Source organism: Gouania willdenowi, chromosome 3, assembly GCF_900634775.1.
Source record: "Gouania willdenowi chromosome 3, fGouWil2.1, whole genome shotgun sequence".
NCBI classification, from domain to species: domain Eukaryota; kingdom Metazoa; phylum Chordata; class Actinopteri; order Blenniiformes; family Gobiesocidae; genus Gouania; species Gouania willdenowi.
Genome location: NC_041046.1, coordinates 24116903 through 24142199, shown reverse-complemented (window position 1 = coordinate 24142199; position 25297 = coordinate 24116903). Strand labels below are relative to the sequence as shown.

The window sequence follows — 25297 nt, the reverse complement described above, 5'->3', positions numbered from 1 at the left end:
AACTCGTATAAGTCAGCAATCCACAACACAATCTGAATAGTGATAGAAAGCAAACATTTTAATTTTATTTAAAAACAAATAAATAAAAAGTTTGAGTTTTGTTTCTTGAATTCGTCTGTAGGTCACACAAAAAACAGCACTACAAATCACAAAGGCTTCACATTATTTAAATATATATAAACTGGTGGAAAAAACTCAATGAAAGTTTAATATTAAAAAAAATACATGTTGATGTTTAGATTGTAAAACAAGCAGTAGCCTATAGGGGGCGCCAAATAATATTTATTGTGTTGTCTTCAGAAAAGACATTTTTCAGTACTACACTGACAACATAAGGTGACACTTAGGCTAAAAAACACACAATATGCTTTGGGGCTGTAACCTGCAAACGTTAGAGCAATTTCCTAAACTGATTAAGATAATTTAAAACTCATTTAAAACTAAACCCCGAAGACGCGACTTATAAGCAGCTAATGTTTCAGTCACAAAAACATACCAACATCTGTTTTCTTGCTTTGTCACATCAGGCAAAACAACCCAGAGGGCTGACTGTAATGAATGACTGTTTCCTACTGCCCATCAGACCTTTGAATATCAAATAACCTCCTGAACACTCCGAGCTGTGCTCTACAACACACTGTATATGATAAACCACTTACTGAACACATTCACATGGCTAACTACGACTCAGCACAGTCACAGGCACGAAGAATACGCCGTTCATTGAAGACACAATATACACGTTTGTCTGGGCCCGGCCACAGACATTTGATGTGATCAAGATGCAGCGGCGAGAACAAGAAAGTTCACATTGTCTGTGTAAAGAAAGTACCAGACTCTATTCAAATGAAAAATAAATAAATACATTAAAAAAAATCCTTCTAAGAACCAGATCATGATAGTGTCCTGCACTATAAGATTATTTGAACCAATGTCCTTTAAATTCACATTTCTAATCAAAAGCCACAAACCAAGATTCACATTTTCAAGTCCTTTCTACGATTTGTAGTAGCTAACTTACATCCTCGTATCGTCCACACTTGTACATATATTCATATATATATATATATACCACAAGCAGCTGCCAGTCCGTCACCTCCACCGCTCACACAGTCACATACTTGTTCTTTATATACACAACTCTTTGGATTGTAGGAGGAAAGTCATGTGGTCAAGAACAGCAGTCAAACTCCAGATTAAAAATCCACTTCTGGAATCAAATCTTCCTCTTCCTGTTCTTCAATGGATGATTTATGAAGAAATATTACTGTAGCAATGTGTTGACAGTAGATAATCTGCTCCCAAAGTACTGCACAAAGATCTCAGGGTTGCTTTTGTAGAACTGTCCCAGCAGCCGCCGCTTTTCTTTCGTCGAGAGTTTAGGGTTTTCGTAGATGGTCCGCAATAAGGACAAAAGCTCTCTTCTAGTGGTTTTTGGTGCGTTTTCTGAATAAGCCTTTGTGTTTACTTGTGTGCAGTACGTCAAGCCTGGAGTGAAGACAGAAAGATAAACACATACGAAATACATGAAATTGTCCCACCTCAAACTTTGAAAGTATAACATCTCGTCTTTTAAATAATAATGTTGAACTGCATGGCAACGACATTCCCAACAATTTTTTCCCTTTTTTTTTTTTGTTGATAAAACAGAGTATTTGATTTTGCAACATTCAAGCACAATCCCTGCTCTATTATTTTAAAACACACACTTCTATTCTTTACAAAACTAATATTCTGTCCTTTATAGCAGCTTATCTTGGACAGGGAGTTTCTACAATTGCACAGCTTTCATCTGTAAACACAAAAAGCACTAAAGCATTCAAATATAAAAAAAATATGACTGAAATCAGCAAACCTGTTATCATATCAGGATCCTTCCCCTTTATCATATTCCTTATTCTGTCACTAACCATCTCATGTAAGGATGCAGGAATCTGAAAGAAAATGAGACACTTTGTTTTGATGACAACTTGAACTAAAATGCAAGTGAGGATGCATGTGCTGGCCCGCGTCGCACTGCATTAGCTTAGCATTAGTCTAGCGTTAGAATTAGCCAAGCAATCGCATTAGCCTAGCAATAGCATTAACCTACCATTAGCATTAGTATTCACCTAGCAATTACGTTAGCATTAGCATTAGCATTAACATTAGCATTAACCTAGCAATCGCATTAATGTAGCAATAGCATTTGCCAAGCGTTAGCATTCCTCTAGCATTAGCACTAACCTATCATTAACATTCACCTAGAAATAGCAGTATCCTAGCAATAGCTTAATATTATCAATTAGGTTGAAAAAGGTTGAAAAAAGTAGAAATAGGTTGAAAATTTTTTTAATTGGTTGAAAAGGTTGAAAAAAGTTGAAATCGATTGAAAAAGTTGAAATCGATTGAAAAAGTTGAAATAGGTTGAAAAAGTTCAAATTAGTTGAACAGGTTGAAAAAGTTGAAAAAAGTTGGGAAAGTTAGGAAAAGTTGGGAAAGTTGGGAAAGTTGGGAAAAGTTGAAAAATTTTTAAAATATGTTGAAAAAGTTTGTTTTTTTAAAATTGAAAATGGTTGAAAAGGTTAAAGAAATATGTTGAAATCGGTTGAAAAAGTTGAAAACGGTTGAAAAAGTTGAAATCGGTTGAAAAAGTTGAAAAAAAAGTTGAAAATGGTTGAAAACTTGAATTTGGTTGAAAAGTTGGAAAAACTTGAAAATCGGCTGAAAAAGTTGAGAAAGATGAAAAAGTTGAAATCAGTTGAAAAATTTGAAAAAATCTGAAATTGGTTGAAAAAGTTGAGAAAAGTTGAAATCGGTTGAAAAAGTAAAAAAAAAAATTGAAATCGGTTGAAAAAGTTGAAATCTTTTGAAAAAGTAAAAAAAAAAAAAAAAAATAATAAAGTTGAAATCGGTTGAAAAAGTTTAAATCAGTTGAAATTGGTTGAAAAAGTTAAAAAATGTTGAAATAGTTTGAAAAAGTTGAAAGAAGTTGAAATGGGTTGGAGGCAGTAGCTGAACATTAAAGGTTGAATGGTTTGAATCAGTTATAAAATGGCTGGGGATGAAGGGGTTAAAAGTTCCAATAAGGGGAGAAAAGGTTGGAACTTTCAATGTAAATAGATGGGAGCAAAAAGTTGCACGAACAATAACTCAGAAAGTTTTAAAATGATAAAAAAAAAACTGGAACTTAGCACACAAGTACAGAATTTTCTGAAAAGTTTGATACCTCAATTGTTGAAATTGGTTGAAAATTATGGTACGAGTTTAAGGATACGGAAGAACAATAACATACAAGAATAATAAAGGTTAACGATTACAATAGTAATCATCACAATGGTTATGAAAACAACTGAGTTTTGGATTAAAAAGGTCGTAATTAACAAAGGTTGTAAAAGGTTGGAATTGTCATCCGAAAGTTTGTTTTTATTTCCACCCTAAACACTTTTCTAAGACATAACATTTTTAGCGGGATTCAGATCTTGCCGTGCTGTAAACCCTAAAAAAAAAAATTGCCAATGTTTTGAAACAACTTTTAGTCTGTGAAAACACCAGAGTTCTTGGGGGCAAACACAAGAACACACAGTAAGAATGCAGTAAAAACTATTCTACGCATCCGTCTACAGGACTCCACGTCACACAATGCAAAGTGCAAAACTTTACAAAAGATGTCAACAAACGGAGTTTTTATGGCAGAGATAAAAACAAACAGGAACACTCACTTTAAACAGATCACAGTGGTTATCCATCATGAACAAAACCATTAAGTCCACCTTTCCTTTGGACAGCCTTCTGTTGTTGATGATGGCACTGGAAAAGGACCTTTTCACTGCCATTCTGTTCTCAATCTATGTGGAGAATTTACTGTCAGCAAAAGTTCAGAACACAAACACAAAGGCCCAAACTGATGCACACGAGCCCTGACCTCTCTGTGCAGCTTGACCTCGTGCGGTTTAGCGGCAACGGCCATGAATCTCAGAAGTCGCCGCAGCTCCTCCCGACTGCGAGAGTCCTGCAGCTTCAAGCTCAGCTGCAGCGCCTCCAGAGCAAGCTCGTGCTTTCCGTTCACTGCCAACGAAGAACAGGAATACCAAACAATGCTCACTTTGTGTAAAAGCATGATAAATAGTGAAAGAGAGATACAATCTCAGATCATTTTGATCAATACTTCTGCTTTCTTACCGAGCAGTTCAGAGATGCCTGAGTGGATGTCAAAGATGTGGTTGTTGAGCAGCGGTGGCTGGTGTGTGTGTCCGTAGTTCTCAGCCAGAACCCGATAGAGCAGAGTTTTACACTGAAGCAGGTCGTCTGCACAGCTGGACAAACCTCGACTGACCTCCACCACCAGCTCATCAGGCAGGAAGTCCAAACAGTCCACGGCTCCTGAAAGCCACTCATCTGCCCTGAGGGACGAGGGAGAAACATCAGTGCTGGTCCCTTGTTTGGGTAGATGGTGAAGTATATAAAACAAATGCAGGGATATTACAGAGTGCTCAAAGGGCCGCTACAGAGGAAGGAAGACATGCCAGGAGTTTGTTATTCAGAGCTGCTTCCTGTAAACATCTGGACCCGCAGGTAAAAAGCATTAAAACCAATGTTTTATTCATTTAGACTTAAAAGATGGTAAACAAAACAGTGTATGTGAGGGACAGGACATGAAAGCTAAGTAAAGTAGGTATATTATTGATGATAATAAAGGCAGCATTTGCATGTAAATAGTATTTAAATACTGTACTAAGTATGTGCATTATATATAGTAGTACCTCCTTACCTCCGATTTTGAGTGATTTGGTCGATTTTCATAATTTTTTTATGCCTTATTGTATTTTTAGCCCTGTTTAAGTATGTGCTTTATATCTAACGAAGGTCTTAACTAAAAAAAAAAAATGATTGAAATTTTTGAAAATTACGCCTTGCTATGTTTTTCATTTTCATCATTTTTTTGTATCTTACTCCATTCTGAACCATGTTTAAGTATTTCCAGTAGTAGTTTACCAGTAGTTTTCTGGGTCAAACAAAGGTCTTAACTAAATTTATTTCTCTATTTTCACTAGCCTTATCCCCGATTTTGGGTGATTTTTCATCTTCATAAAAAAAAGATCTTCTAAAATTTATTGAAAATGAGGTCTTACTATGAAGCCTTACCTCCAAATATGTGCATTATATTTTCAGTAGTCTTTAGGGTCTAAAAACTCATTTTTGTTTTTTTGAAATTTTTGAAAATTATGCCTTACCGCCTTACCTCCGATTTTGGGTGATTTTTCAATTTTCGTCATTTTTTGTGTTTTCTCAGCCCTGTTTAAGCATGTGCATTACCTTTCAGTAGTTTTTAGGGTCTAACGATGGACCCCCATTTAAAACAATAAAATGCAACATCTGTATCCAATCTGGATGAAAGTTGATGGGGTAGATGGGGAACCAACCCGACATAACTGAGTGAAATTTAATAAAGATCGCTCAAAAACAAATTTAAACATGATTTTTTTTTTTTAATTTTGGCAATGAGGAGAAATATGTTTTTTTTAGTTTTTTAAACCGATCCATATTGATGGATAATATTATATTATATTGATTCAGATCCCCTTTAAAATGTAATGAAATCTGGAATAGCATAAGGTCAATCTTTGGTTAAAATGTAGTCAAAATTAATTGATTACTTTTCACGTTATTCTGCTAACAAACAAACAAACAGAAGAGACGGCAGCGAAAATATGACTTCTTTGGCGGTGGTAACAAATTCAAAATCCATTTTTTATCAAATAAAAACATGAAAAGTATTTAACGTCAAATGTTGTTGAGAAATATTAGATAACTCTGCTAGAAGAATGCAGTTTTAACCGACTGTGAATAATCGAGATCGCGACTATGTTGAATTTGTCCTGGACCAGCCTTGATTAAACTGAAACCTTGACCTCCCACAATATTCTCATAAATATTAAATATTCAATATTATTAGACCTGATAGGAGTCAAAGGTTTGCTAAAGGGCTTGACTCTTCTGATTTGCTCCAAAGAATCCATCCATATATTTTAAATCGTGGGGGTCTGCTGATGCCTATCTCCAGCTCTCATTGGACGTTAGGTAGGGCCGGGGTACACCCTGGACAGAGCGCTCACACTCACATTCACTCCTATGTGGCTATTTAGAGACTACCACCAACCTAACACCTCCTCACACCACACACCTCAACCAGGACCCCGTCAGGCCAACAGCACCGTCTGCTCACGCCCAGGACGCGGCTCATGACCATGGGGGACAGGGCTTTCGAAGCTGCCGCTCCTCGTCTGTGGAACGCCCTTCCTGACCACCTTAGGTCTCTACAGACGGTGGATGCTTTTAAAAAAGGGCTAAAGCTAATTTTAACTTGTCCTGTTTTTATTGTTGTATTGTATTGTATTTTTATCCTGTTTTACTATGTAGCACTTTGAGATTTTATTTGAAATGTAAAGTGCATTATAAATAAAATTCATTATTATTATTATTATAACACGGTCATGTGTTTTGGATTGTGGGAGGAAGCCGGAGGACCTGACGGAAACCCACGTTGCACGGGGAGAACATGCAAACTCCACACAGAAATGACCCAAGTGTCCACCCCGAGGCTTGAGCCCAGGACCTTCCTGCTGTGAGGTGGACATGCTAACCACTAAACCATTATTATAAAGTATAATCAATCAACCAATCAATATCAGTCTCAACAGGATCTTCACTTTAAAGTTCCTAGATTTCTGACCAATTTCTATTTAACTGAGGGAAATATGTAATAATATGAGGAAAATTTAAGGATTTTGTAAGAATTTTGAGATAAACATTAAAAATAACTGCCATCATGTGATATAAGCACCGGGGAAACTGTGAGCCCCTACAAATATTATTGAGTTTATTTACACACTGATTCATGTTTTCTCTATCATTTTTATATTCTCCTGCGGGCCAGGTTAGATGCTCCAAAGGGCCGGATTTGTCCCCCGGGCCATGAGTTTGACACATGTGCAGTAGAGGGACTCACTGTGCTTCACCGAAGGCCTTGAGAACTTCTCTGTCCAGGTAGTTTGAGCCGTACAATAGATCAGGAACACTGTCCATCCTTCTGTGAGGCTGCGACGTGTCTGTGCTCTGTAACAGCTGCTCCAACAGAGGGAGCTCTATCAGCTGCAGCAGTCTGAACACGGCCTGCTGGTGCCACACTTCATCCACCACTGCTGGAAACAGAGACAAACATCTCAGTCAGACACAGTTACTTTGAGCAGAAACACGTTGTGGCTTTTTACGTCTCAGCAGAGGGAACGTGACTTACACTCTTGTGAGAGACCGAGGTCGATCATCTGAGGCGTGATGTTGGAGCTGACGTTGAGGTCTCTCAGAACCTCCTCCACTGTATTATCGGTTGTCAGGGGCGAGCGTCTGAGGAGTCACAGAATGAGAACAATCCGCTTTAATGTCCGAACGAAATGATAAACACACTGCAATTTTGTACTTTACGACAACATCTCATTGAAAAGATATTAAAGGGAAACACAAAACCAGCTGCTGCAGCCATGTGCTGACACCTCACATCATGCTTTTAAAGGACCTATATCATGCAAATCAACTTTTAGGAGCTTTTAACCTTGTTACAATGTTAGATTTCTTGAAAGCTTTATGTGCACGTGGGAAAAATTTTTTTAGTCCAATTGTTAAGGCACAAAATACATTTTCAGTTGCACTTTTAAAAAGAAAAATAACTATTATGCAGTTTTGTATTGTTTACTATAGAACCAGAATTTAAATAATAAGCATCTTCTTCATTTGTATTATTCCTTTATTTATTTCATTCAAGATTTATTTTTAGTTAAAGTGCATTGTTTTGAATAGTTTATCAAGGGATTCTTTTGACAATGAAAAATAGTATAGTATTTTCCCCAAAAAAAATAAAGGAATATTTTTCAGTCATTTATATACAGTCCCATTTTGTAAAATAAATCGCGAGAGAATCGTATCGTGAACCCAGTATTGTGAATCAAATCGTATCGGGAGTTGAGTGAATCGTTACATCCCTATTAATTAATTATGAAAAACACCCCCAAAGTATTATTGTGATTCATTTCTGCATCTCTGAGAAGCTCCTCAATAATCCTGCTCTCTGAGCGGCTTCTCTGCCCACTTCTGACAAACGAGCGGTTCAAATTCTAGTGACGTCACTAGAATTTGAACCGTCCCTTCCAGGAAGTGCCTGCTGCTGGTGCCGCGCCTCCACAGTGAACATACACGCCCATTCTCTCTGGTGGTAGACTAGAGTAATGCGAGCGGCAGAAGAACATCTGTGTGGAATGGTCATTGTCCTTTCTTATTCAGTCCGCACAGGGAAAATAAACGGACTTTGTTTTTGTACCAAAAGATAATGTCTGGTAACAGAACATGCGTGTTTGACTGTAAAAGTCCTTTTTGTTCAAACTTCCTAAAGTAGAGTCTACTCGCCAGAAGTGGTTGGAATTTATCTCTGGGAGCACGCGACGCACCATCCAGCATCTGTTAGTCTGTGACCTTCACGTTACAGAAGACGGATTGGTGAACCTTGGTCAGTTCCAAAGTGGATTGTCCAGTAAATGACATCTTCAAACTGGAGCGATTCCCACAATAAAACCCACTGATGGAGAGACCACAGCCATAAGTAAAACAAACCTTTAGCGAAATGTTAGCCATACTCACTTCTTTGTCTTTGTATTTGAAATACATTCTCTGGAACTGTTTACAAAGTTTGGTGGGCGTGTCTGTTGCCCATGCTGCCGGGGCTCTCACACGGGGAGAGGCGGAGCTCCGAGAAACCGTGCGTCTCAACCTCCGTGTTGATAGAAAATAAGTCATATTTCTTAATAAATTAGTATTTTATTTTGCAAAATGTAAAATATTACCCATATGTGGCTGTAGTTGATTTTGGAAGGTCTTAATATAACATGACATAGGACATTTAAGGAGTTTTAAATCATGCATATCCATTTTAAAATTGCTTTAAAGAAATGGTACAAGTTGGGATATAAACACAGCTAATTCATTCTTTGTGAGGAATCACTTTTTGCTGACAACTCATTCATTAAAAACACCTCTGATCATAATTCTAGTGGAAAAACGTTCTTCTGATTTTGCTGCATTAATACACAAATTTCCTGTTACTGTTCCTGTTCCTGTCATAACGTTTTCAAACTTCAGTCAGCTTTGAAGCGTCACTGCTGATGCAGAATAAGTGTCTTGTGGCTAAACGTAGTCATGCTATGATATAACTATCATATGTAACCCGATCTTCTTCATTGGTGTCTTTCAGCATGTCCGCTTCTTCTTCTACTACTTTCCCAACGCTCTACGCAGGGTCACAAACTATGTAAATATAAAGTGTCCGGAATATTGTTAAAACCTTTTCCCGAAGTATCTAAACACGTGAGATGTACATATTTTAGTTATAAATTATTAATACTGTTCATATATGACATAGATCGTATATATCTTATTAAAGTTCCCCTAGTTTTGAACATTTTAATATGACACTGATATTATAATCAGGAAAAGATAACTCCAAACAAAGGAAATAACAATAATACTGATACTAAACAGGTTATTACACATATAAAGTATGTCTTTTTTTATTTTTTTTGTTTGTGTTTAGAGCCATGCTGTGAACTCCCATCAATGTGTCTTGATAATCTGTTAGAGAACGTCTGTTAAGGATCTAAGGACACTTCAACTTTTATCCCAGAGGATCCTGGATTGTGACAGATGGGGGAGGGGCTTAGGTTCAGCTCTAAGCTTTTAAAGGTTTCTCAGTACGATTCAGTTACTTTAACACTCAACAAATACAATAAAGCAAAAATGAATTAGCCTTCTGGCTCATTAAATGCTTTGATGTCAAATTTGAAATTTGAACCCAGTTTCCACTGATAATAAAACATGTTCTAACACTTGAATAAAATCATCTTGGAAAAATGTGGAATTAGTGAAATCAATATGTTGACACCAGGCATTTTAATTGACAGTTGATTCATGGTGATGGTGGTACCAAGCACTGGTTCCCAGAGGTTCCCTGTCATGCTGAATGTGGGATTAGCTGTGGCTATCGAGGGGAAGGAGAACAAAGCAAATCAAAAATGATGTTATGACACAAGTTTGTACCTTTCACGTGATGGACTGAAGCTATTCTTGTTCCTGTTCATGCTTGGCGAGTCAAAGCCGCTCTCTATGGTATATGTGGAGTGGGAGTTGGTCAGCACTGATGGGGAAGTGGCCCCTGGACTCAGGAACCTGTACAAACTGCAGCTGCTGTCCTCAAACGTGGCCCTCTTCTTTTCCTTCACAAAAACTTTACAGCCCACAGGTTCAAAAACCCTGGAGTCCATCAGGGCCTGGCAGAGGCGGACGGCCTTGTAGCGTGGGATCACCTCATCGCCGAAAAAACGATTCAAGGTGATGTGAGCCAACACTACGTCCACAGCTTCTGAGCCCAGGAAGCAGTCATGGTAGCACTTTAGGTTGTGCCGTCGACGTTTCACCTCCACCTGAGTGTGGAGATTGGAGATGATGCTGGTCCAGATGTAGGTGGCTCGGAAAGGCTTCCCGGCCATGCCCTGTTCTGGAATCAGACGGATCAATTAGAGATGGGCGATATTATCAGCCCACCAATATTAGACGTGAAATGTAATATCGTTTTTTCCATTGTTGAAAGAGGGATGTACTGTATGTTGTTGCTGTTGTTAGAGACAACATCATAAAAACTATTTCACTTCCGATATGAAAACGATATTGCAGCCTTTTTTATCGGCCAATACCAATATTGATCCGATACGATATCAGCACAAATCATACATACTTTTATGACTTATTTTGTGGAATGTTAGAAAAGGTTTGACCAAGTGATGTTACTCAAACAGAGAACAATAGTCAGCAAACACTGACCCATTTATTATTAACCAGTTGGTTACATACATTTTAACCTTCCACATAATATCTACAGTATTCTACAATTGAATAAAATAAATAAAAAATAAATTATGAGACCAGCACCAACGTTAAGGTGCATTACCGTCACCTATGGATAAGGACATTTTATCGGAGCGCTTATATCGGTGATTTTGGATGCGGTCCGATAAAATCCGATATTCGTTTTCTGGCTCATATCGGACCGATATCAATATCAGATCAAGACCCCTCTAATAAAAGCAAACATTGAACTTTTTCCATCACTAAAGTTAAATCAGTTTTCTTATTTTTGGTATTGGTTATTATCAAGAATCGAAAATTTTGTGTTGGACACTATCGGCATATTGGATATTAGGAAAAACATCTAATCTAGAACAAGCCCAGATTCAATAGCTTAAATACAGAGTAGATCATGAAGACGATCCCTAAAAAAGACAGTAAAAGTCGAACAAAACAAGACATTCATATGCCAGAAAATGACAGTGATGTGTCAAACAATCATCTGACTTTATTCCTGACATATTTCAAGAAGCAGATTTAGACGTGAGAATAGACTATAACATAGACTGTTAAAGCCATTCGCCACATGCTCAACTCAATCAACATCTTTTTGGAGATCTACTTCATATTCCTCTGACATTCTCAGCTTTGTCCATTGTCTCAGCCTCTTCTTGGAAACCACAAAATCAGTGCTGTCTGTCTTCACACACACACACACACACACACACACTCCCAGTCCTCTGTGTAATGCTGCATAATCAGAGTCTCTCTTCCCGCCACTGTACGTGGGTGTATCTGTTCACATTCGGGATCAATCTCGTGAGAATTTCAACCAAAACGGTCTTTTAAGACTTGCTGATGCAGGGAAATAATTTGCCTCTTTACATTAGAATGTAGAGTAAACCTTAGTGAGAGAAGTCCGTGAATTCATCTGTCATGGAATGATCTTGTATTAAAGCAGTAGACATGCCAGGTTTCACCCTGTGATTCAGACCTCTGTGTGTTTGGTTGATCTTTGTTAGGGCATCATGGACCAGACCAGTGGCCCAAATGAGATATTATAAGGCTTTCATCTCACGACAGGAAACAGTTAAAGCTGCTGAGCAAATGTTAGCTGAAGATCCAAGAGACTTACAGAGAGGAGAGCAGATGTTGTAAATCAGACGCTGACAGCAGCAGTCGTTGTCTGTGTTATAATAAAGCGTAGATGGCAAAGGCAATTGCTGACCCATCTGTAAAACTTGAAATAATGAAAGATGAAATAAAGGCTTAGGGAGCCGTGCAGAATGAGCAGATGTTCTCGAACTCATTCCACAAGCCCAGCAGCTGGCTGAAAGCAGTGAGGCATCAGTTCAACAACAATCCCAATGTGTAACACAAAGGAGAATAGAGCTACTGAGCTGTGGCTTTGCTGTGATAGCTTGTATCAAATCATTTCAAATACAGAGCCATGTGGATAAAAACCAGAGAGGGTAAAAACTCATGATTATTCATTTATTTCTATCTTTTATTTGTTCGTTTGACTGGACAAAAACCATTAATAAGCCGAAAAACCAACTGTAAATGAGTCAATATGTCAGCCTTAAGCAGATTTCAGCTGAAGTCCCTCATTAGATGGAATGTCTCTCTTTGACCATAATGGACCCCCAAAAAGGGACCATCGCTTTACAAAGCTTTCTTCCATTATTAGCGGCTAATATATTTAAACAACACAGTGACATCATACACCAACGGGAATGTGAAAACGACCACGTGGAGACGAGTAATCCATGGCAGAAGAATTGTAAAAATCACAAACTCTATTAAGGTTTTAAAGATCCTACCTATTATTTGGGCACAAAATGGAAAACACAGAGCCATAAACATTAAAACAATATCAAACATTGTATACTATTTTTTTTTTTTTTTTTTTTTTTTTTTTTTTTTTTTTTTTTTTTTTTTTCCTTGTCTGCACATGCTTTCGAAGGTTAACACTACAAGAAGTGCAATCTTTTGACAGCAATGCATATTTTATTATTGCAATTAAATAAATTTATTTATTTCATTGCATAATTGTGACCGTCACCAGCCCTCCCTAGGGAAGGGTAAGAAATACTTTATTAAAGGGAGGATGTAAAAAAGAGAGGGCAGTGTTACACCAAGGTGAGGGGTTGGAGGGGGGTGGGGAAGTTAGCAGGGAAGAGGGATACAAGATAGGATATGGAATGGGTGAGGAATAGTTTTAAGTGATGCGATGTGAAATTGTGGTTGTGTATATTGTGTTTATTGTTGTGTTGTCAAGCCAGTTTGGTGACCAGTGTGTGGTTTAGGAATAATGGTGGTGGCTGTGAACAGAGGAAGAGGTGAGTGGAAATTCCATAAAACAGGTATTTGGGAACAACGTGTCTAAGGTTGAGCCCAGTATGAGTGTTATCCCACAGCCCAAGGCCAGTGCATCCATGACAAATGTATTTCCAAGTACCGCCACTGCAAAACCCAAGAGCCGCCCCCGGGCCCGAAGAAGCAGTCAGGCCAGCAGCAAGAGCAGGCAGCCTAAGGGCCCCCGGCGACCACCCCACGGCCAAGCAGTCCCCCGAACGCCCCCAAGATCCCAAGCCGAGAGGCAGCCATCGCCCCCCCATACACACCCGAGAAAGCCCCAAGGAGCCAAGGACCCAGCGCACCACGCCACCGATCCCACCCCCAACCCCCAGACCCCCCATCCCATCGACCCCCCCACCCCCCCACCCCACCCCCGCGCCCAACCCCCCGAGGGGAGGGCCCCGAGAACTCCCTGCCCGAGGCCCCAGCGGAGGAGCCGAAGCCCACACCCAGCAGACGACCAGAACCGCGCCGAACAGGCAGCCAGTGGGCACCCGCCGGCGAGCCCAGAGCCAGCAGGGGCCCGACCCCAGGCCAGAAAGACCCGGAACGGATGCAGCACCAGGAGCAGCCCGCCCAGGGAGGACGACCACACCCCAAGCCGCATAAGGCACCAGGGGGCCGCTGGGAGTCTCCCCGCCGGCCCCCAGGCACCCCAACCTAGCCCCCCACGGCGCCCCAGATCACCCTTCACTGATGCCGCCCGCGCCACGAGCTTCAGTTCTTTTTTTTTTTTTTTTTAAAGCCAGGGCCCCCTCCAAGGGCCAAGCCAGACCGCCCCGCCGGGATGTGGCCCCCTATTCCGGCCCCCGACACCCTACCTCACGGGGCACTGCCCAAGCAGGGGCCGTACCAGTAGGTACGCAAGGGCGCGGCACGCGCCACCCGCCCCGAAAGACCCCCGCCAGGACCGGCCCGGCCAGCAGGCCAAGCACCCCGGGCCCCAGGAGCACCCCCCGGGACCAGGACCCCCCAAGGGCAAGCCCCCGGGCCAAGCCCCCCGGGACGCATTCCCCACCCCCGCCCGGGACCCGGCCACGGCCCAGCAGGACCGCACAGCCCCGGACAGCCCACGGCCAGCAGCCCAGGGCCCGCCGCCCCCCGGACAGCGCCAGCCACGGAGCAGCGCCCCCCGCCGGCCCGCGAGCAACCGGCGATCCCCACCGCGGGGACGGAGGCACCCCAACGGCACACATCAAGTGCGGGACAGCAGCCCCCAGCCAAAGATGCCCCGGACCCACCCACCAGTCCGCAAACGGCAGGATAGACCCACCAGGCGGCCGACAGCAACCTCCACCACCGGAACAGCTAGCGCCGCCCCCCAGTAAACAGCATCACCCCGAGGCGCCAAGCAACCCCGCCCCAACCCCGGCAAGGACACCAGCACCCCCCCAGCACACCCACCCCCCAAACCGGCGAGGCAGGCCGCCCCGGGCCCGCACACCGCGGGGCCCGCCCCCAAGGCCACCAGGAGACAAAGCAAGCGCCAAGCCACACCCAAGGGGGAGAGGCACCCCCGCGCCCCACCCGGCCGACACAGCCCGGAAAGACCCCGCAAGGAGAGACCCCGGCAAAGCCCCCCCGAGACCCACCGCCACGCCCGACCGCACCATCTTGATGTGCTTTTGCTCTATGCAGTGGCCCAGCCACCAACAGAGGGGCCAGGCCCCCACCGGAGAGGCCCAAATATGTGTACCAACCCACCACCCTGTTATGGTGCCTCTCCATTCCCCAATGGAGAGGCACTTCCCGATCCCCTGTGTGAATGTGTGTGTTTGGTGAATGTATGGGGTGTAATTAAAAGAAGGGGGATGGAGGGGAGCGGTGCTCCCCCTCCAGCCTCTGTGGATTTATGTGTATGTGGTGTAATAGGCCGGAGGGTGTAAAGGATGATACACCCTCCGGGGGGTGACATGTTGAGATGCGATTAAAATTGGAGGGATTAGTAGGGCAACTAGAGGTGGGAGGGCCGCCCCCACGCCACTACATAGTAACACAGGTGGCGGCCCCCTCCACCCCCAGCCCCACCATCCAGCCCCCCAAGGGTTGGGTATTGGTGTGTGGTGCATTTTGTGAGTGAGCCAGACCAGCTGGGAGTGGGGTGAAGTGAACATGTAGGAGGCCTGTCCAGTGTGAGCCGGGCCCGTCCGCGTGGCGGGCCACGCGAGAGGGTAGATGGCGCAGACGGGCAAGTGGCACTGCGGGCCCCGGAACAGCACAGCCGGAGACCCCCCCCCACGGCACCCCCCAGACCGCGCCGGCCCCGCGGAGCACGGCGACACCCCCCACCCCCGGGCACAGCCAGGCACCAACAACATCCCCCGGCGCCCCAGGGGGCGACCCCCGCCGCCCGCCGGCCCGGAGCAACGCCACCCCGCCACCAAGGGGAGCGGCCGAGCAGGGGGGAGGCCCATGCCCGCACCAGGGCCAGCACAGGCCCACCCGGCGCCACGATACAACACTCTCCACCGGGAGGCGGCCCCGGCCCCCCCGACGAGAGAGGACGCCATCCACCGCCAAGCAGGGCCATCCCTCCAGCCACAGACCGGCAAGCCAGAGTACCGAAGCACCCCCAGCCCGGAACCGCCCCCCCACACCAACGGCGCCAATAGAGCCCCCCCCCCCCCACGGAGGCAATCCCCGACGACCCACGCACCGGCACGAGACACCCCCCCGACGCCAGCACACCCCAAACAACAGCGGGCCCAAGGCCACCAGCCCCGCCCCGCCCAAGGCTGCGCAGCGCCGCCACGAGCCGCGGCCGGTCCCCGGGCAGATGGCCGGAGAGCACCTCCCCGGACACGTAGCCCAAGGATCCGCCCCCGGGGCACCCCCGCCCCGGAATCGCGCCCACGGCGCCCGGTGCACCCAGCCAGCAGACCAGCCAATCCCAACGCGGATCCACCGGGCCAGGAACCACGCGCCGCGCCCCCCGCACACCCGCCCAATACGACCCCCGGGGAGGCCCCATAGCACCCCTCACCCCACCCCCTAGCCATAACGTCCACACCCCGGCCATTGCGGTCGTACAAAAAGCCCCCGAGGGGGCCCCGCCTAGCTCGTCGCGCAAGCGACATCCGTAGCAAAGGTGCGCCCCAGGGAGCCAAGCCAAGGACCCGCAAGGGCCGACGGAGCAACCCACAGCCACACCCCGCCACCCAGCAACCCAGGAGGCAATCGCCGACCCCGGGCAGCAGCCACCCCCAAAGCTACCCCCACCCCGGATCCCCCCGGACCGGAGCCAAGGACCCCACCACCCCAGGCCCCCCAACGAGACCACCCCCCAGCCAACCCACCCGGCACGGCACCGCCCGCCCCCCAGGCGGGAGCCACAGCCCCCCCACCAGCGCCCCCGGCCAACGGGAGCCCCCCAAACCCAACCCCACAGGATGGCGGGCGCAAGAGCAAAGGAGGAGGAGGGGGGGAGGACGAGACAGGGGGACAGGGAGCAAGGGGAAGGAGCGGCAGGGGAGCACGCAGGGCCCCAGCCCCAGAGACCAACCAGATGCGCATGCAAGGGGCAACGGCGCCAAATCAAACAGCCCCGGGACCCCGTGAACACCCAGAAGGAATGCACACCCGTGCTGAGGCAACAAGGCACCCCGGCAACCCACCCCAGCCATCCTGACCAAGACTACCCCAGAGGCCCAAGGCGGCCCCGGCCTACAGTTGGGCTAGTGCGTTAGTAAAGAGTGGTGCTGGCAGTCGCTTGCAGGCTAGATCATCAGGCTTTTAAAAATTTAGATTTAATGCAATTAAAAAAGGAGTCCAACGCTCCTCAAAGCACGTTATTTTTTTTTGTTTTCTGAGAGCAGACATCTTTTCCATGGAAATAAATTCTGTGAGGAGATTTTGCCATTGGTTTATGTTTAAGGATTTTTTGTCTTTCCAATTTAGTAATATTGTTTTTTTTGCTATGGCTAGTGCCGCAAGGATTGATTGTGATTGGTTTGCTGGAGGTTGAAGCATTGTCAGGTCTCCAATCAAACAAAGATTTGGAGATAAAGGAATTCTGTAGTCCAAAATGGAGGACAGTTTTTCAGTGATTAGAATCCAAAAGTGTTGAACTGGGGAGCAAAGCCATAAGGCATGTAAATAGGAATCCGCTGTATTCTGGGTGCACTGAGAGCAGATGTCTGTTGCTGAGAAGCCCATTTTATGCATTTTCTGTTGGGTAATGTGGGATCTGTGGAGGACCTTGTATTGAATTAGCTGAAGGTTTGTGTTTTTTGTCATCTTAAAAGTATTACAACAAATTTCTGCCCAGAAATCAGTGCTCGGGGTGATTGAGAGTTCGGCCTCCCACTTCGCGATTGGTAAGTAATTACAGTTAGTGTTCGAAAGCGCTCTGTATATTTTTGAGAGTTTTTTTGATTTTGTTGAGATTTTTTTCATATATATAGCCAGTTCTGGAGGTTGTAACGTAGTTAAGTCTAGTGGAGTGGTTTTCTTTATTGTCTCTGTTACTTGTAAGTACTGTAGAAAGTTACTTTTATTTATAGCGAATGCTTGGGTTAGATTGTTATATGACCTGATCTTGTCATTTTCAAAAAGGTCTTGGAGATGAGTGATTCCACTCTCTTCCCATGTCTTCAGATAGAGTGGTGTTTTTTTATTTTTAAAGTCGGGGTTGTGCCAGATTGGAGAGAGTATACTAGTTTTTAATTGGCCATTTGTGATGTCCAGGGCTTTCCACCATGCAGTCAGTGTGGAGGCAATTAGTGGGTTTTTAAAGCAGTTGTGATGTTTGAGGGTCGCAGTGATAAAAGGGAGATCAGAGAGTTTAATGTGTTTGCAGTCTAACTGTTCTATTTCTAGCCAGGTGTTGTAGTATTCTTTTGGATTTAGCCATTCTGTTAAATATAGTATTTGGTTTGCTAAGTAATAATGCATGAAATTAGGGGCTTCTAAACCACCCTCGTCTTTGTTTTTTTGAAGGGTAGAAAGGCTTATTTTAGGTTTTTTATTTCTAGTATAGAATTTTGTAGTTGTAGAATCTAATCTTTGAAACCAACTACAAAAAAAAAAAAAAAAAAAAAAAAAAAAAAAAAAAAAACATTGTATACTATAACAGAAGACTTGGATTGATTATTGAAATTTCACTTCTCATTTAGAAAGAACTGCCTTTTTGGATGGGAAGTGAAACATTTTAAGGCTAAATTAAAGCTAGACCATAACCTTTACCTAACAGAAAACCAAAGACCCAGTATATGGAAATCAGACACATGACACTGATTTCAAAGTCACACAGAGGTTGTTGAGATCTCAAATCAAGGCCAACAATAGTGTTCAAGTACAACAATGACCAATTTAATACTAATTTTAAAAACCTTTCCAGATAAAACATCAGTTTTTGACTATACTCTAAGCTATCTGTTTTAAAATAACTGGTACGTTGTAACTTGTAATAAGCAGGTTCACTTTTTTTCATTTGGAATTCCTTGAAGTTATAAATTGCGTATTATATTTTCTTTTCCCCCCAATACATTCTAAATCTGCTACCAGTAATGTTGCAAGAAATGTGGTTTTGTACAATAGCAATATAGTGTATCACGTGATCATGAATAACATTTGACTTAAGCATCAAATATAGTCACAAACAACTATAAAAACTCTAAATGAGAATCCTCATCAAAACACGAGTCACATAGATATGAAAACTACTAAAATCAGCATTATCTGGGTAATTAGTTAGTATAATTATGCTGTATAGTTAAATCCTAAATCCTTAAAGCTGGTCTAGAGCAGACTATCTGGAGATCAGGGGTCCCTGGATTAGCAGGTTCATGATAAATCCGGATCTGAATAATTATGTCATGAATAGTTAATTGTTTTTTTAAAAAAAATAAAAAAAAATCCCAACAGATGCCTCTCATACATCAGCAGAGGTAAATAATCTCACAGGGAATCTGTCCCTGGGTGCCCGGTGGCGCACACACGTGTCCAAGTCCTACAGCTGCATATACTAAATACAGTATGGGGGGCTTCTAGTGGCGTTTCCAGGGTGACACCATTCAGGTATCGGTTGCTACCTTCGTTCCAAATGACGCGCTGAGACAGGTGAGACTTCAGCCTGAGGACCGCATGGATTTCAACGCTTATGTCCCATGAGAGTGTAAAGGGCTTGTGTTTACGCACAGGTGCGTCTTTGTTTTCACACATATATTGCGCTCCTGGCACCTCCGTGCGCAAGAACTCCCCAAAGTGCTCACAATCCCAGTCACGTAATATCATTGTATAATATATTCATCTTTACCGCACATCCTTTTTAAAGGTTTGTCACAAAAAAACTAAAAACAAACATGAATCTCCAACATAAAGTACGCGTAAAATGTACGATCCATAGCGCAGTCCGTGCGTAAAGTGCGACTTATCAGAAATGAGTAATTTAGAAAGCTTCCACAAACATAATCAGCGTTGGATATAATAGATGAAACTATATCAGACATGTAGGGTCGTGTTTTTATTACCTGGTGTTGAAAACTCCCTCCTGTCTCCGTAAAACCAGCCATTCAAACCATCCTTGGTTTGCAATTCTCTGCGTGACGCACGCCACCGAGCACAGTCCAACCTTCCCCTCCCACACTAATGTATTATTCATGCCCCGTGCACCCTCCCCCCTACGGGTGTGACGGTTCACCCTGAACTGGAGAGCCACCTCCTCCTGGGTGTTTTGGTCTCAACTCATTGTTTCTCAAACGGGGGTACATGTACCCCTAGGGGTACGTGATGGCACTGCTGCCGGTACTTGAGAAAATAACAAATGAAATAATTAAAATAAAAGGGTTTCATCATCTTTGTTTTCGGTTCAAAATGATAATCACACCCGCAATATGACCCGCATGCACAAAATGACAACAAAAACACAAAATAAGAGGAAAAACATACTGAATCATCAAAAAAACACACAAACAACAATAAAATACATAAAACGACACCAAAAACACACACGTTAAGAGAAGAAAATAATTACTATTACCAGGAACGCACAAGACGACAACAAAGACAAACTAAATGAGAGGAAAAATACACAAGATCACTACAAAATACACAAAAATAACAGAGGAACGTACAAAATAACATAAGAAACAACCAAACGACAACAAAAACACACACACACACACACTGAGAGAGAATAATTTAAATAATACCAACAAGACACTGAAACAGCAACAAAAATACACAAAACAACAGAAAACAACAAAATAATGATAGAAAATGATTTAGGGGGTACTTGAGCTAAAACTGTTTGAGAACCACTGCTTTAACTCATCTTCAGGTTTCTTTTATTCACCCTATAGATTATCCTGAAAAGCCTTTTCATAACGGACGCCTTGTTGTTCTTTTCATCAACAAAGTTTACCAGGCTTTTCTCTCCGTGTTTGGTAACATGTCACTGCAGGTGTCAAACGTGCCCCCTCCTGTTGCTCAAACCATTTTCAGAATGGGAATATAAACATCCACACCCAGTGCACATGCACAGCTGAGCTTCAACGGGGACACATTTGTCTATAGTTAGGCTCTAACCCAGTGGTGTGAAATGAAGAGGCAGTAAGGTGACACTTTAAGACCTAAGGTCGGTCACTAGCTGAAAAAGAGACGGAAATATAGACTACTGCAGACTCTGGTGTGGTGCAACCTTTAAGGTGTGGAACCAGGACAAACTGGTTTTATGGCTATAGATTATTACACTTCCTTTATGAAGGAAAATGTGGTTTAACATCAGAAAGTGCTTCAGAGTGAGTCGGTTAAGCAATCTTGGACAAGATGTCCTTTTAAATTCATGTTTCTATCAATTATTTCCTAACCCAGGACAAAATACTTAAACACTTAAAACCATTTTCCATGCAGAGTTAAATAAATCTTAACCCTTTATAACCAGTTCACATTGTCCAGTTTGTTATTGTGTTGTCAGCCATTGTCATTTTAGGGCTTTATTCACAAGCAGCGCAATGACAAATTCATGTCTGACTGCAGGGGATAGACCACTACACTGATTTGTTCCTTTGATTTTTGTTGTTTTTTTAGACTTGTTCAAGAGCTTCTGATCTTAGTAATACCGACGCTACTCTGCTTCATCCAGTGAACCATGTTTTCCAAAATGTAAAGTTCAATGACAAAATGTTCACAAAGTAGCTTCAAAATCTCAAAAATGATGTCCATATCCTCTGTTGGGTCTATTCGCACCAAAATTAAACAATAAAATCCCAGGTCAGAGTAAAGGTGTCATTCTAAGCTGCTGCTGGGAAAAAGTGCATGTTTGGTCAATGTTGAGAAAGTTCTTCAAGTGTTGGGGGAACAGTCAAAAAAAAAGAACTCACAATTAAAGAAAAATCATGTAAAGGTAACGAGCAAATCTAGGCATTCATGCTCTGACGTCAAAGGACAGACGACTGAAAGGCAGGGTCTCTTCACAAGTCCTCATTGTTGTATCTAATAACTAAGTGTCCACTTGCTGTATGGTAAAAACACCAAAGTTGACACGTTCCCGGAAGTGTTGAGCTGAAGACGGTTTCAGATTTGACTCACTTGAGCTCACCTGTTCTTTGATGCTGACACAACTCTACCGACAGGTCTGACAACTCCACAAATACACGCACAGCAGTTGGATATGATGGTGTTTAGTAAACATGCGGCTCAGCTGACTTTAATGCTGAACAGTGAGTCCCTGCATGTGTCCCCTCTCTTTGTTAGTTTATTCATTTTACGGTGAACAGTCTTAACTCAGACTTTGATGAAATTTCATGGAACACATGATAAGATATTTTACATTTTTGGGGATGATCCAGATCAGTTTAAAAAAAAAAAAAAAAATCAACAAATCCCTATGTTCAGCTCTTTAAGCTGGCTCTACAACACCTCCTGCAGGTGACTTTGTGAATTACATGATCTAGTCATAAATTCTGTTTTAAGCACACAGCAGCACAGCCACATGCTAGATTAAAAATAAAAATGAACAAGCCTTTAAACTGTAAATGATCATGGTACTATGATCAGGATTATTGATCCAGATAACTACCGAGCAAAGAGGAGGTTTGGAGCTTGGTGGAGGTTCATGCTCTCTCAGGGCTCTTATTTTCTCTCTGTTCTCTTTTACACTTTGTCAACAATGTTTGTTTTTTCAGGAAAATCTATTCGATTACGTCAAAGCAGACATGGGCAACTTGAGGAACGGGGGCCACATGTGGCCCTTGGCCTAATTTTGAGCAATCCTGAAGGTAAATGCCCACAATACAAAAAAAAAAAAAAAAAAAAAATGACAACAAAAATGCACAAAATGACTCCAAAAACCACACAAAACTACAGCAAAAATACAAAGTGACAAACAGACCAAAACTAATGCTCAAATTAGTCAATCTAAATATGGACTTGATTGTTGATGACGTTGCCCTCAGATCAGACGATCTTCTTATTGTGACGCCAACTGTGATAAAAGTTGCCCATTTCATATATGTATATGTTAGCTTGGTCAATGCACAGTAGAACAGTGTTTAACTTATTTTTTTTTTGTCCAATATACCCCTCAGTTCTTATTATGCATTGTTTATTTGTGTCGGGAGGCTCATCTGAAAACGTGCTGGTCCAGCTTTAATCAGGGATTCAAGCCTTTTTCACATCTGTTTCTGAGTGTTTTACACTTTGAACTTAACCTTTAGATGTATTTTATAGAGATGTGCCACAATTTATTATCGATGGATAAGGACAATGTCTACGTGCATGTAAAAGTGTGTCCTGTAATTTCAAAAATGTAATTCACAAATGTTTTTGTTTATTCCGAGATGTGTTCATGTACCCTTAGCGGTTTGCAACCTTTACTCTCAAAGAAGTCCTTCCGGATCCTAAAAAAATACCTAGTTCTCAATGAAGAAAATAAAAATTCTATGCAGCTAAAATGTAAAGAAGATTTTACTTTTTGTTATTGTACTTGTAGGGCTACAAAAAATAACTTGAATGCTAATTAGCAGTTAAATTAATCTGTCTCCCACACAATTAAAATCTTTATTTTCTTCCAGAATATAGTCTTTTAGTTGATTTAATTATCTTACCAGATTTAAAACTTAAGGTTAGCCACAGGTGCAGGAAAGTTGATCGTCTTAGATGTTGCAGGAGGAAGTAGGAAGGTGGAAATGCCCAATGGGATTTATTTTTAGCTTGACAAATTGTTATATCATGATTTTATTGGCTGTCTATGTCATTAATGATTAATACTCTCTGTGAGAAAATAACAATTCTTTATTTCAGTATTTTTTTTTTTTTAAATAATCAAAAATATAAGGAGCCATTTGCAAAAAAGTCAAAGAGCCACATGAAGCTGCAGACACCTGAGTACACGTACCCCTGGTTGGGAACCACTGCTGTCGACCAGTGGTTCCCAAACTTTTTGTGCCCCAGGAACACCTATTGTGCAAAATAGCCTTTCATGCGTAATCACTCATATCATGTACAATATTTGTAAATGTGCATAATTATTTACTAATGCCAAACAAAATGTGACAAAGAACTATATTACTCATGAAATATTTACTGTTTTAACAAAATATTTTTAAAAAATAAATAAAAATTAGGTATTGAGTTTGCCTTTGTATTATGAAATATGGGCATACAAAGTAGTAAATTAAAAAATAATTATTTTTGTGTAGTTTTATATTGCAATAATATATGGTTGTCACAAAATCCCATGGCACACCTGGACACCGTTTGGGAACCACTGTTGTAGACCACAGGCTGTGACTCAAAAGTCATTTGGAGCAGCGCCACAACATGACACCACTGTAACCAGTAAGTTAACCTTGATACTGTTTGATGGACTGCGTATTTTGAACCCACAACAGGAAAAAAAAAAAAAAAAAAAAAACCCAAGGTATTTTTCAGTGAATTATAGACTTTTGCAAAACACATCTGATCTGTTTCTGTGCCCTCCATACGATCTCATTCTGCCTCAGGGCTCCTCTCCCACATATGGAACAATGCATCTCATTAAAATCCACATGCATTTCATCCACCCAGCACATGCTCTGTGTCCATCTCCATCGGTTGTGGGAATCCCAGGCACTTGCTTCCCACCCACAAGCCTCTCCAGTTGCAAAGGACAGAGGACAGTGGTTTTTCCTCACGATGCCATCGCTGCAGAACAGACACACTTTTGTTTACAGGCCATTACCAGTCATCATTTTTTGTTGAACTGTGAGCAGCCTAGCAAGTCATATTTTATTCAACAGCTACGAGAGCCCATCAGATGACAGTCGTCAGGAATAATTGGATCATGAGAGCATGGTGGGCGAGCGTCACAACAAGCTGCATGCTTTTGAAAGGACGTTTGCCAATATTAACCGAACATGTCCAAAACACACATTTAACACTAAAGGAACAGATTCTGGCTGCAATCAGTCAAGAGAAATAAGTCCATGAACCTGTAGAATAGTTTCAGCATCAAAAATTACACACGCGTAGCACGGGTCGATCTTTAATATCAAACTACATCTTTCAAGGCCAACATACCTTTTAATGGCATGAAACTGGCAACAGGTGTAGAAAACAATGACTACAAAACCATAGTAGATCAAGATCAGCTTCTATTAAAAATATATATATTTGTCAAAGTCTAAGAGCTGAATAAAATAAAAACTACTTTGATTTATTTCATCTTACCCTTGGGTGATAAGATCAATAAAAAGCTGTAGTGGGAGTGCATTCATCCTGTCAAAATGCATTGGAGAAGCCTGAGGGAAGACTATGCATTAACGTATAATCCATAACAAAGACAGTGTTCAGATGTTGAATTTTGCGTAAATCTAGTTCTCAACTTCCTGTTTTTAAATTAGAAAATGTACAGCATACATATTTATTCATAAGTTGGCATTCCATTGAGAAATTGATGTGATTTTTTTTAAAGTACAGTCTTAAAATACATAAACTCTATACAATAAACTTCATTCTACACATGGGCCTTCTTCAGTGATCACTGAAGGCTTAATATATGTGTAGCCAAAAAGTGTCTATATGTTGATCAGCT

At 42.3% G+C, this 25297-nt stretch overlaps 1 protein-coding gene across 1 annotated transcript; it reads right to left on the bottom strand.

Moving 5' to 3' along the window:
• Positions 1-33: 33 nt before the first annotated feature.
• Positions 34-19905, bottom strand: depdc7a (DEP domain containing 7, paralog a). The gene is made up of 9 exons (XM_028442998.1): positions 19755-19905; positions 10120-10576; positions 7277-7383; positions 6989-7178; positions 4162-4382; positions 3905-4047; positions 3702-3827; positions 1856-1934; positions 34-1488 (listed from the first exon to the last, which is right to left on the bottom strand). The coding sequence occupies exons 2-9, from the start codon at positions 10566-10568 to the stop codon at positions 1265-1267; spliced, it is 1539 nt and encodes a 512-aa protein (XP_028298799.1). The 5' UTR covers positions 10569-10576; positions 19755-19905; the 3' UTR covers positions 34-1264.
• Positions 19906-25297: the final 5392 nt, after the last annotated feature.

Excerpts from the sequence above, each read along its gene's own strand:
- depdc7a (XM_028442998.1), bottom strand. The coding sequence starts at position 10,568 with ATGGCCGGGAAGCCTTTCCGAGCCACCTACATCTGGACCAGCATCATC. Across the intron at positions 4,383-6,988 it reads AAGGCCTTCGGTGAAGCACA|GGCAGATGAGTGGCTTTCAG; the intron begins GTGAGTCCCTCT and ends CTCGTCCCTCAG. Across the intron at positions 4,048-4,161 it reads AGGCATCTCTGAACTGCTCG|TGAACGGAAAGCACGAGCTT; the intron begins GTAAGAAAGCAG and ends CTTCGTTGGCAG.